Raw genomic sequence first — 12407 nt, forward strand, 5'->3', positions numbered from 1 at the left:
ACAACAATTATACAAGGAAAATGCCGACTGTATAGTGGGTGGTCAGTATATGTGGATTTACTCCACTGGTGAACACAGGTGGGGCTTCCTGCAACAGAATCCTTGAAGTTGGAGACCTGTCTTTGGAGCATTTGGGTGACCTGATGGGTCACCAGGTCAGGGGGCCAGAGCTGATGGTGAGACCACAGGGCAGAACCTTTGCACCAAAGACACTCATTTGGGCACTTTGGTCGGGGTGGGGAAGCCTTGATTTGCACGGGAAATGTCATGCCTCTATCTCACATGTATCAGGATAGCTGATACTGGTCTCTCCTCTTTTTTGACAAAAATAATCTCCCCTCCCCCATTTGGATGATATTTAGCAACTCATTTGGGAAAAAGTACCCAAAGGAAAACTTGAAGGAGAAGACGGTCATATCCGCCCCCTTTTGCACAGGCTGTTTCTCTTCTTGGCAGTCTTGCAGTGGGAGAAGATATATGTGATGAGAATGAGATTTTTGATATTCTTTGCAGAATTGAGATGCCTTAACCTGGAGGTCTTTTTGCCCCTTCGGAATATAAATTCAATTAGAAGCTCTTTGTGCTCTGCCACAAGTCATTACACGTCTACATTTTGTTCTTATAAAATATGGATAATGACATGACTCTGTCTCCTAGGAGTTTGAGTGCATTAGCTAATGATCATGAAACCTTAGAAATGGGAAATGCATATGAATGCTGAGAGCTTTTGTAATTACAGGTTTGCATCATTTTGCTTGGCATCCTTGAAGAGGCCTGCTTTCAACATGAGAATACTCGGGTTGATTCCTGTTCTTCTAATTGTAGAGCAAGCTTGAAAGAGATAAACTCAGAGAGTGTTCAGAGCAGAGAAGTCATAGCATCTGGTGGAAGCCCTCAAGTAGCTTAGGCTGGAGTGGTTTGGTTTGCGCTGAAGTGGGAGAAGAGCTTGAGATATTGTAGTCATCACAATGAGAAAATGCCAGTACCCGAGGATGGTAATGGCTTCCACGCAGGGTTGTAATGAAATGCTCATGTCCTTTATTCTTGTGACATCAGATATATTATTTTCTCAGCCTTTATTCTAGGCAGCCGTGAACACGCTGTATTGCAGTGGGCTGTTTTGATGTGGGTCACCTTCCTGGATTGTTAAGCCTCTGGAGTGTAGATACTGTCTTTGTATCCTCTAGAAAAATCCAGATTTTCCTTTATCTCATCCAGATAATTATTTTCGAACGTAAGAAACTCTTTAAAAGGATGTCAGATGGTAATGGGTTGAATACCCAAGTTACAGAAACTTAAAAAAAAAAGAATTTATGTGGGTAATCTGACAGTGTGCCATTTGACAGCTGACGTTGTTTTCATTTCCTTTCAGGCAGTGGCGCTACAGCTGTGGTTCAGGCTGCTCTATGCAAACCCAGGCAAGAACGTGTAGCAATAAAGAGGATCAACTTGGAAAAATGCCAGACCAGCATGGATGAACTATTAGTAAGTCAAAGTGAATGGGATATTGCTGGTTGCTTTTCTTATCTTATGTAGAGATGGGCCGGAGAAGCAGGAGAGGAGAGAGCAGAGGCCACTTGATGTTTTCTCCCATTTGGACACATGTATTTCTTGGAAAGCAGCCCACCTGGCTTTTTCCTCCTTATGACTGTGTTGTGTAATATACAGCTTACTTTGCTTTGACAAATAGAATTTTACTCAGTCCTCATAATCCCCAGGTGGGGATGGTCTCAGTGTTGACACTGCTTTATGAAATGAGGGAATAGACTCAGATGACCTAAGGTCACGTTATACTGAATTGGATGACGAGCTTCTGGCCCTCTGTCTCGAGTCGTACACAAAGAGGAATTACTCCCTAAACAATTTGCTGGCCCTTCTGGCTTTCATAAATCACAAAATCTCCTATAAATTTCAGTTATTCAAAAATACCACAGGGTAGCTTGCATTCCTATTGGCGAATGAGAAGAGTTTTTTTTTTTTTGGTACAGGCCAACTTGTACTTCTTCTCAGTAAAGTATGTTACATAAATAACTGGAGCTTGTCAGTGTGGCTGTGACTATAGTAGCACTGGTTGGTTGGAGGATCATTTGCTTTGGATTTAGCTGACTCATTATTAAATGAACAGCTTGGCAAATGGTTATTAGTTGCCCGGCAAACTGTGAAGGGTTTGAGAGTTTAATCTCATAAATATAGTTGTCATTCCGCCTGCCAATTTTCTTTTTTTTTCCTTTTGGTCATTTGTTTGAGGATAATGGAAAACTGCAGTGGAGGAGTCGACTGATTGGTTATCCCACCACTAATCCCAGGACAAATATTAGTCCAATAGCTTCATACAAGCTACAAAGTATAATGACAGTTGGCTCCAAATGAAGAGGCCTTTTGTCATAGTCTACATTGGGAATGGAATGTCATTAACAAGAGCCTTTTGTCTTTACTCAGAATATAGCTTTTATTTCAGGCATAATTACAGTACACTATAGTATAAATTAAGTACAAGGATAAAGCTGTGCTTTTCCAGATCGGTTTGGTCTTACATTTTAAATCAGGCTCCATAAAGCATAGTTTTCGCTGGGATTGAAACAACAGATTGCTGGCTAAAAGTTCAATTAAAGGAAGGGGGCTTCCACAATTTAATTAAAAAAAATTTTTTTTTTTTTTTTGCATACATTTAGCACTTTTACCCTCCTCAGAATTTCAGCTCTGCTCTGCTCTTACTGAAATTATTACTGCATACTGCTGTTGCATGCTATCACGGTGACCAATAAAACTGTCTTTGTCATCTGACCAGTTTTCAAGGTCACTTTCTGGCATGGAAAAAGCTTTAAACAAACTGGAGAGAGCTGTGTCCTGCCTTTGCCACTAATTTTTTTTTTTAGTCAAATTACCTAACAGCTCTGCACCATGTAAAGAGAATTGAATCACAAAATCTCTAAGATCCCATTGTTTGTTGCCATTGTTCAGCTACTAAGTCATGTCTGACTCTTTGTGACCCCATGAACTGCAGCACACCAGGCTTCCCTGTCCTTCACCATCTCCCAGAGTTTGCTCAAGCTTGTGTGCATTGAGTCGGTGATGCCATCCAACCGTCTCATCCTCTGTCATTCCCTTCTCTTCCCCTCAATCTTTCCCAGCATCAGGGTCTTTTCCAGGATCCCATTAGGAGTCTCAAATTCTGTGGCTATACTAGGTACCTAATAATTTTTTAAAGATCTACGCCCTGTTTGGAAATATTACTCTTGAGTTTGCCTATGGCAGTTGTATTGGATTATGGTGTTCTGTTGGAGGTCTCACAGTCATCTTTTTGCCACCAGCAGAATATTTAGACAGAATATGTACACGGCTTGTATGTACTTGTATCTGATAGTTCTGGAACCAGCCTTCAGGGCTGATGCTGTGGTCTCTGGTTTCTAACAAGCCCTCAGTTGCCCAAAAGAAGGCAGTGGCAACCCACTCCAGTACTCTTGCCTAGAAAATCCCATGGATGGAGGAGCCTGGTAGGCTGCAGTCCACGGGGTCACAAAGAGTCAGACATGACTGAGTGACTTCACTTTCACTTTTCACTTTCATGCGTTGGAGAAGGAAATGGCAACCCACTCCAGTGTTCTTGCCTGGAGAATCCCAGGGACGGGGGAGCCTGGTGGGCTGCCGTCTACGGGGTCACACAGAGTCGGACATGACTGAAGCGACTTAGCAGCAGCAGCAGTTGCCCAAAGTCTCCATGTTTTCCCGCTGCTGACTTTTTATCAACAGTCGGCTGCCAGTGATGACACCTAGGTAAGGGTTCTACTGGAGGCACCAGGACTTCTGTCGTTCCAGGCCCTTTTCTCTATTACCTGGGACCAGGAACCATATCAGTGTCATTTGGAGTGACTCATAATTTAGCCAGAGCTGTCAGTGTAAGAACTAGAGCTTTTCTAGCTTAGTGCTTGGCTACATTAACCTGAAGTTTTAAGATTTACAAGTTTGCTTGTTAGCAGTTAATTTTTTCTTTCGTTTTCTACCTGCTCCCATGCCCATGTTGTGTTAATGGAATTTAGCATAATTATCTATTTTTCACTTTAAATGATGTTTGATTTGTTGCTCTAATCTTTCCTTAATTTTGAGTCTTTGGCCTTTTGATGTCTTGATATTTCTAGGGATGGAGGGAACGGCTATGGTTCTGTAGGACGCACAGCTCCCAGGTTCTCTGCGAGCAAAAAGAAATAGAACTGACAGTGTAGGCTCCTGCTGTTGCCAGGCTTTTGTGGTGGCCGAGCTCTCGGCACATGACTCGTGCGGAGCAAAGTTGCCATAATCCTTTCAATGTCTAATCCTGCTGCTGCTCGCGCTTTTATTATCTCTGTGGGTTCACATTTTGGCAGTGTCTGGACATCCGCTATCCTAATAATCCTTTAATTCCGTGAGTGTGTGTGTATTATATACAGGTCAGTGCTCGGCGTCATTTCACAAACTGTGTCATGTGTTAACTGGAAACCATTGTTCTTTCAAGAAACAACGGCCACTGGAATCCTTATCTTGTGGGAGTGTTATGTCATGGAAGTCACAATTACCAGCTATTTGCTGGCTACTGGAACAGCTGCCTCCCTTGCTGAAGCTCTGTCAACCTCCCACGCCTGCTGTCTGCCCTGCCCCTACCCACCAGCCCTGACTCCCGTAGTAAGCCGGATTTATCCTCACAGGTTGACTGTGATGGCGGAGAATGGTTTGGACAACTGGCCCTGGACTTTGCTTCTTTATGTGATGGAGGCGCTCTGTAGATTTTTGCATGGTTGTGAAGTTTATTCACGGTTTGACTGAAGATTTAAGTGGTCATGATTTCCTTTTTTTTTTTTTTTAATTTATTTTTAAAGTAAATGGAAGTATTGTAGTAAAGTATTGAAGTATTATAGTAAAATTATTTTTAAAGTCATATTGAAGTATTATGATTTCTGGGCTTCCCTGGTGGCTCAGCTGGTAAAGAATCCACCTGCAATGCGGGAGACCTGGGTTCCATTCCGGGTTGGGAAGATCCCCTGGAGAAAGGAACAGCTACCCACTCCAGTATTCTGGCCTGGAGAATTCCATGAACTGTATAGTCCATGGGGTCACCAAGAGTTGGACATGACTGAGCGACTTTCATTTTTCATTATGATTTCTAAAGCAAAGTGATCTTTAGTATCACTTCTGAGAGTGAAGGGAGGAAAAGAAATGTTCAATGAGATCACTGGTGCTAAATAATTGGTAATTTAAGTAAAAATTATGTTCTTCAAATGAGTACTGTGATATCCTCAGAGATTCTAATTATTTGGTAAATACCTGAGTTTCTACGAGCTTCCCAGGTGGCACTAGTGGTAAAGAACTTGCCTGCCAATGCAGAAGAGACACTGGTTCAATCCCTGATTTGGGAAGATTCTCTGGAGAAGGGCATGGCAACCCACTCCAGTACTCTTGCCTGGAGAATCCCATGGACAGAGGAGCCTGGCGGGTTACAGTCCATAGCATTGCACAGTTGGACACAACTGAAGCAACTTAGCACACACACACACATGAGTTTCTACATTGTGCTTAGGCCCACAAAAAGGATGAGTTTTGGGGGTATACGTGGGAGGACAAAGGTATGTGCTCACTAAAAATTCATTTTGACAAAAACTAGATTAGAGCACCCTTAAATGTTTTCCTTGGCATGAATAGCATTTAACCTTCTCAATCTAAACTAATTTTCTATGCATTCTTGTGAATTTTCATTTGTGTTTTTGGCTTTGGTCTTTAACTACATCCTAATCTCTCTGGGTATGATGGTCTTGGTTGTTAATTTTCCAGGAGCTTAGGAGTGTTACTGGTCTGTTCTATATTCTTAACCATCCCAACCTGGATATGTTGATAATGCTGAGATTTGTTATCCCACATTTGTTGTTAACTCCATATTTGTTAATCCCACTCCAGTATAAATGACTAATTATAATTAGTGTAACACCCTCTGGGAGATAGTTACAGTTTTAGAGCAGAGCTCGTTAACTCCATAGTTAGGAAAACCTTACTAGATGCTGGGCCCTGGACTAGGTGGTGGGAAAACAAAAGAGAGTCTTCTTTTTTGTGGAGCCCGGGACTAGCCAATGAGTCTCTTCATATTTGCATTGGGTTGGTGAGATGTTTGAGTGAGGAATATCTTTCTGCACTTTTCCTTCTTCTTGTCTAGAAACAGTTTATCAGATTGATAGGCAGATTCTCTAATGTGTACCCCACTGAGGAAGTTTTTGCTTTCCAGTAGGAATTTAAAGTTTCCTAAGTGGGTCTGACCCACAGTCATGCAGACTAGTATATTCTGGTTAAGGATGGCCTTGGGGTTTTCTTGAAGAAACTTGGTTCTTCAGTTTGTGGTCAACCTCAGAGGTCAGGGATGCTACTCGAGGGCACTCTTGGCTTCCCTTAAAACTCATTACATAAGTGAAGCATTAATCTGCTTGAGTCCTTTTCAGTCTCTGTCACCAGATGACAATTCCATAGATGTGACACGGCCCTTTCTTTTATTTACCCTAAATCCTACATTTTTTAGCCTCTGGAACACACTCTTCTTTAGTTTTACCCAAGGATTGATGAATGTTTTGGTTCATCACCTTGTTTGACATTTTGATCCTTAGACTTTAATCAATCATATCTTTCTCAACTTTTTTCCTCTAGACTAGAATTCTCGTATTTTCAGTCTGTCCTTGGTACTGAGTCACAGAAAAGTCAGTACCATTTTCTCATTCATATACATCACATCTTATAGTTTAATTCTTAGGGGCAGGAGTGCCTTAGGTGTAGGAAAAATCATGGCCCTGGAATTGGGCAAAATGCTTATTTCGTCTTTTTTTAAAGAAATGTATGTGTTTATTTTAGTTTTTTTGGCCGTTCCAGGTCTTACTTGTGGCATGGTGAACTTTTTGTTACAGCGTGTGGGATCTAGTTACCTGCCCAGGAATCAAACCCAGGCCCCCTGCACTGGCAGTGCAGAGTCTTAGTCATTGGACCACTAGGGAAGCCCCCAAAGTGCTTATTTCTTAAAAATAAAAGAAGGAAAAAAATGTCTAGTTAACTGATTATATTATACAAAACTGATTATATTACACATTTTCCAGAAATCTATGGGGATGGCAAAAGTGAAGCATAAAAAAAGAGAGACACAACTGAAGTTGTATTCAAACTGGGAATATTTTCACCATTTTGTCCTACTCTGAAAATACATATATGTTCTGGGTCTCTTTGTTACCAAACACATAAGTCCAGAAATCTGAGTGGCCTTGTAATGTTAATTTCTCCTTCTTTTTCTTTTTCTTTTTTTAAAAAGATGTTAAAACATTTAGGCAAGCCATTTCTAACAAGTGCATAAGAATCAGTCAGTTCACTTGTTCAGTCGTGTCCGACTCTTTGCGACCCCATGAATTGGAGCATGCCAGGCCTCCCTGTCCATCACCAACTCCCGGAATTCACCCAAACTCGTGTGTCGAGTCGGTGATGCCATCCAGCCATCTCATCCTCTGTCGTCCCCTTTTTCTCCTGCCCCCAATCCCTCCCAGCATCAGGGTCTTTTCCAATGAGTCAACCCTTCGCATGAGGTGGCCAAAGTATTGGAGTTTTAGCCTCAGCATCAGTCCTTCCAATGAACACCCAGGACTGGTCTGCTTTAGAATGGACTGGTTGGATCTCCTTGCAGTCCAAGGGACTCTCAAGAGTCTTCTCCAACACCACAGTTCAAAAGCATCAATTCTTCGGTGCTCAGCTTTCTTCAAAGTCCAACTCTCACATCCATACATGACTGCTGGAAAAACCATAGCCTTGACTAGACGGACCTTTGTTGGCCAAGTTATATCTCTGGTTTTTAATATGCTATCTAGGTTGGTCATAACTTTCCTTCCAAGGAGTAAGCATCTTTTAATTTCACGCCTGCAGTCACCATCTGCAGTACAGTGAATACTTCAGTGTAAATTCAATTAGGATATTTAATTAGCTGAATCAGCTACGATAAAACTTTAAAATTGTTTCCAAAGTGAAATTTTCTCTAGCCAAATCATACATATTCCTAAGCAAATGTAACTTTAGAGCTGTAAAAATAAATTACTTTTGCGTATATGATAGTCTCCAATTCCTTATAAATGGTATGTCTTCAGTTTATCCAAAAATTTCCCATTTCTGGTCCTGCCCTCAGTTGGACTATATTTGAGTAAAGCACGGACACAAATCATATGAAAATAATTACAAAGTCAAATGGGCAAGGGGCACATGACAGTATAAAATTTGATATTCGAGACTGAAATCCTCAGAACAGTACTATATTCAGCAATGTGGGCTTGTATTTTAATGCTCTTCCCTTGATATAAAAGATTTTACAAGAAACAGACAAATGCAATTTGTTACCACATATGTCAAGGGATGTGCTGGGATATGAATCATTAATTTACTAATTAGAAAGTTCTTCAGTTCAAAAAGAATGAAAAATACTTTCACTGATACAATAGACAAAACACACACATGCACATTATAGCTTCCAGTTTTTTAAGCTGATGTCCTCAATCCAGTCTAATGTATAATTTTTGTCTATAATAAAAAGACTTGCAAAAATATTTTGTAATTGTGTTAACAGTTATAGAGATTAAGTTAAAATGCACCAGAAGAAATTTTTTCTTAATTTTTAAAAATCTCAATTTACAAAAACAAAAGTCTTTTGACAAGAGAAACTGCTTAGAGGTCCCCAAATACTATAATTAAACATTAAAAGAATGAGAGAAACCTATGTCAGGTAATAGGAGATAACTATTCTACTAAATGAACATTAGGCAAAATAAATATCTAGCTTTATTCTCCAAAATAAGCTACAAATCATAGCTAATTCATTCCTCTAGAGAGGAAGGCAGTTGTGGAAAGAAGGAGGGAGCCTGTGCAGGGCAGGGTTGGCGGGGAAGGTGGAGTGGAAGTATGGAAGGAAATGCAGATCAAGAGAAGCGAAATAATCAATAAAATCACACTAGAGCAGAAAGCAAAATGAGACCAAGGCTTCATTCTGAGGAAAGTGAGCCCATGTTACTTAAACATACTGTCAGTGAGAGCAAAATACCTTTATAAAGATGATACAAGGAGAGAAGGGCAAATGCCAGAATTTTTCTAGTTCAAGACTGAGAAATTTTTTCATTATGTACACAGGAGAAACAGATGGCGCTCTGTGTACCCAAACCTACGAATTTACAGTGAATTTTTATTGTTACACCACAATACTGGAGTGATTTGACACTACCCCAAATTGTAAAGCACAATTTGCTAGTAATTAGTGTTTCTATTTAAATGATCTTAAAAGGAGATTTCATTTAAAAAATTAATTTTTAAATTCATAGAATCATAGAACTTTTGGTGGTGGAAATACATTTTTGCCATCGAGTATACTTTCTTACTGAACAGTTGAGGAGGCTGAGGGCCAGAAGTGGAAGTGATTCATCCCAAGTCCAGTTCCCAGGTGGAGAACGCAGGCCATCTGACCCAGGAAGCAACCAGCCCTCTGTCACAAGTTTCAGTATTCCTCACTGGTGCAGTTGTTTTTTGAAATGATTTTGCTCACATCTGTCACCCACCACAAACTAAAATATTTTAATAATCATGACATTATTTTCATGGTGGGAGTTGGTGATGGACAGGGAGGCCTGGCATGCTGCAGTTCATGGGGTCGCAAAGAGTCAGACGCAACTGAACTGAACTGATGTTATCATCTTATTTTGGTTATTTCCACAGTTAATTAAGCTGCCTCTGAAAGAGAAGGACTCGGAAACACTGAAGGAGAAGGCTGGAGAGAGATTGGTGGGGTTTCTGCTACTATTCCCTGGCAAAACCCCAGACTGTAGTTGTACCCAGGGTAGGCCACACAAAACAAAAAGATATGTTTCACCTCCCATTCTCGTCATTTGGTGATGAAGCCAAATGTAGCCGTGGTGTTGAAAGCTGGCCTGGAGGTTTCCAGCAGCATAAATTGGCCAAAAGGAAAGAGTCTCTGTGTTTCTGTTTTTAATGAAGTCTTCGACTTTACTTTCCCCAGTAGTCCCAGTCATGGACCATTAAAGGCTCAAACAGCGGTTGTTGATAGCTCAGCCTGGTTCGGATTCCTGATGGCCAGCTTTAGAGCTTTCAGAACCCATGAGGCGTCCTTGTTACTGTTTGCCGAAGAACTTTTTCAGTCAGCTCTGAAAGAAAATGGCTCTTCCCCATTGAGTTTGCCTGTGTGATTTCAATATCACTCCTTTCTTCTTTGCTTTCTTTCCTTGTTAACTATTTCAGCAACTTCTTCATTTTTAAGCAAAATTCTGTAGTTTTTTTTTTTTTTTTTAAGACCAGTTTTTGCAGAAGGCTCATTGTCATGATGTCATAACCAAGCACAGAGGCCCAGAGATGGAAGTTGTGTTCTGTGGGAAGGAGCTATTTACCCGTTGTGATTTCTCTGCTGATCTCCCGGGGTTTTCCAGACCTCCACCTCCTCTGACACTTGACCTTTTACAACTGCTCTTTTTAGTTTACGCCCCTGGTGGCTCAGACAGTTAAGCGTCTGTCTACAATGTGGGAGACCTGGGTTCGATCCCTGGGTCGGGAAGATCCCCTGGAGAAGGAAATGGCAATCCACCCCATTTCTGTTGCCTGGAAAATCCCATGGACAGAGGAGACTGGTAGGCTACAGTCCATGGGGTTGCAAAGAGTCGAACACGACTGAGTGACTTCACTTTCACTTTCCACAGACGTGATTAAGGCTGTCACAAAATGTGATTCCTTTTCCTAAATCTTGCATGTGTTTTTCCCTGACTTCAAAATACCCAGACCTTCCCATTTCTAATCTTGTCTTCAGTTTGACTGTACTTGGATAAATAAGTACTAAATCATAGAAAAATAAAACTAACTGGCGAGGCACACTGGTTGATATATTCATAAATAGTACAGGTCAGAATATTTGACTTAACTCTTCCTTGAGTGGGTTTTTCTTCCCATTGGTACTCTTGTTCTAAAAGAGGTAGGAGTTTGCTGTATGTGTGCCATTTGATTTTTTGTAATTAAAAATAACATTTTTCATGATTGAAAGTGACAGTCCAAAAAAATATATTGCTTTTAGAACTTTGTCAATCTTTTCCTTCCATTTCTTGGCTGACATTTGAAATCATTGAAGTTCATGGGTTTTTTTTTCTTGTTTTAAAAAAAAAATTCAGCTACTTACAGTATTGGGTTATTTGTGAATATGGATGAGATTACCCTTCATAATGATGATGATGTTATGGCAGTGCAAGCTGAATGATGACTTTTTGAAGAGTGTTTTCAATTAACCCGGTTACCCTCATATCATTAAGGCGGCGGTCCAACCTTTTTTGGCACTAGGGACCTCTTTTGTGGAAGACAGTTTTTCCATGGACTGGGGAGGTGGGGGGAAGATGGTTTCAGGATGATTCAAGCTCATTACATTTATTGTGTCCTTTATTTCTATTATTATTACATTGGCTCCACCTTAGATATCAGGCATTAGGACACAGAGGTAGGGGACCCCTGATAAAGAATTATTTACATGCTTAGAGGGGCGTTGTTAACATTTTAAAGATATATTTGGTTATCTCTCACATTTGGAAATATACATTTTATTTGCTGCTATTCATGAATCACATCCCTGGAGGAGGAAATGGCAACCCACTCCAGTATTCTTGCCTGGGGAATCCCATGGACAGAGGAACCTGGCGGGCTGCATCTGCATGGGGTTGCAAAGAGTTGGACACTCCTGAAGTGACTTAGCACATGGGTCATATATTTATTTTTAAGATGAAATTCCAGTGTGGAAATGGTGCTTTGCCACAAATGGAAAATGTAGGAGGTTGATGTTCTCTCAGCATTCTGTTGAAAGAATTGGTGCATGTCAGTGCTTAGCTGGAAAGCAGTGCTTCGCAAACTTGGCTGCACATTAGAATCACCTGGGAGCTTTTGAAAATTTTCATTCCCAGGCTGGGTCCTAAACCAATTTATATCAGTGTCTCTGGGTCTGAGATCCAGGTGTTGGTATTTTTTAAAGGTCCCGAGGCGATTCCACTGTGCATCCAAGGTTGAGAACAACTGCTTTAGAATAAAGTTAGAAATAGCACCTCCTCAGATTTAACTGCATATGATGTTGGAACTTTTCACTTCTCTTCTTTTCACAGCTATTTGTAAGGCCTCCTCAGACAGCCATTTTGCTTTTTTGCATTTCTTTTCCATGGGGATGGTCTTGATCCCTGTCTCCTGTACAATGTCACGAACCTCTGTCCATAGTTCATCAGGCACTCTATCTATCAGATCTAGTCCCTTAAATCTATTTTCACTTCCACTGAATATTCATAAGGGATTTGATTTAGGTCATACCTGAATGGTCTAGTGGTTTTCCCTACTTTCTTCAATTTAAGTCTGAA

The 12407-nt window shown here is 40.7% G+C and overlaps 1 protein-coding gene across 2 annotated transcripts in view; it reads left to right on the forward strand.

The window, feature by feature from the left end:
* STK39 (serine/threonine kinase 39) overlaps positions 1-12407 on the forward strand; it is a 321213-nt gene that overhangs the window by 65917 nt on the left and 242889 nt on the right. For both annotated transcript variants that reach the window (XM_070803818.1, XM_019971542.2), the window contains exon 2: positions 1373-1485. In XM_070803818.1, coding sequence (XP_070659919.1) covers positions 1373-1485 — 113 coding nt within the window. The remainder of the gene's footprint in view (positions 1-1372; positions 1486-12407) is intronic.

This window comes from Bos indicus, chromosome 2 (assembly GCF_029378745.1).
Source record: "Bos indicus isolate NIAB-ARS_2022 breed Sahiwal x Tharparkar chromosome 2, NIAB-ARS_B.indTharparkar_mat_pri_1.0, whole genome shotgun sequence".
NCBI lineage: Eukaryota > Metazoa > Chordata > Mammalia > Artiodactyla > Bovidae > Bos > Bos indicus.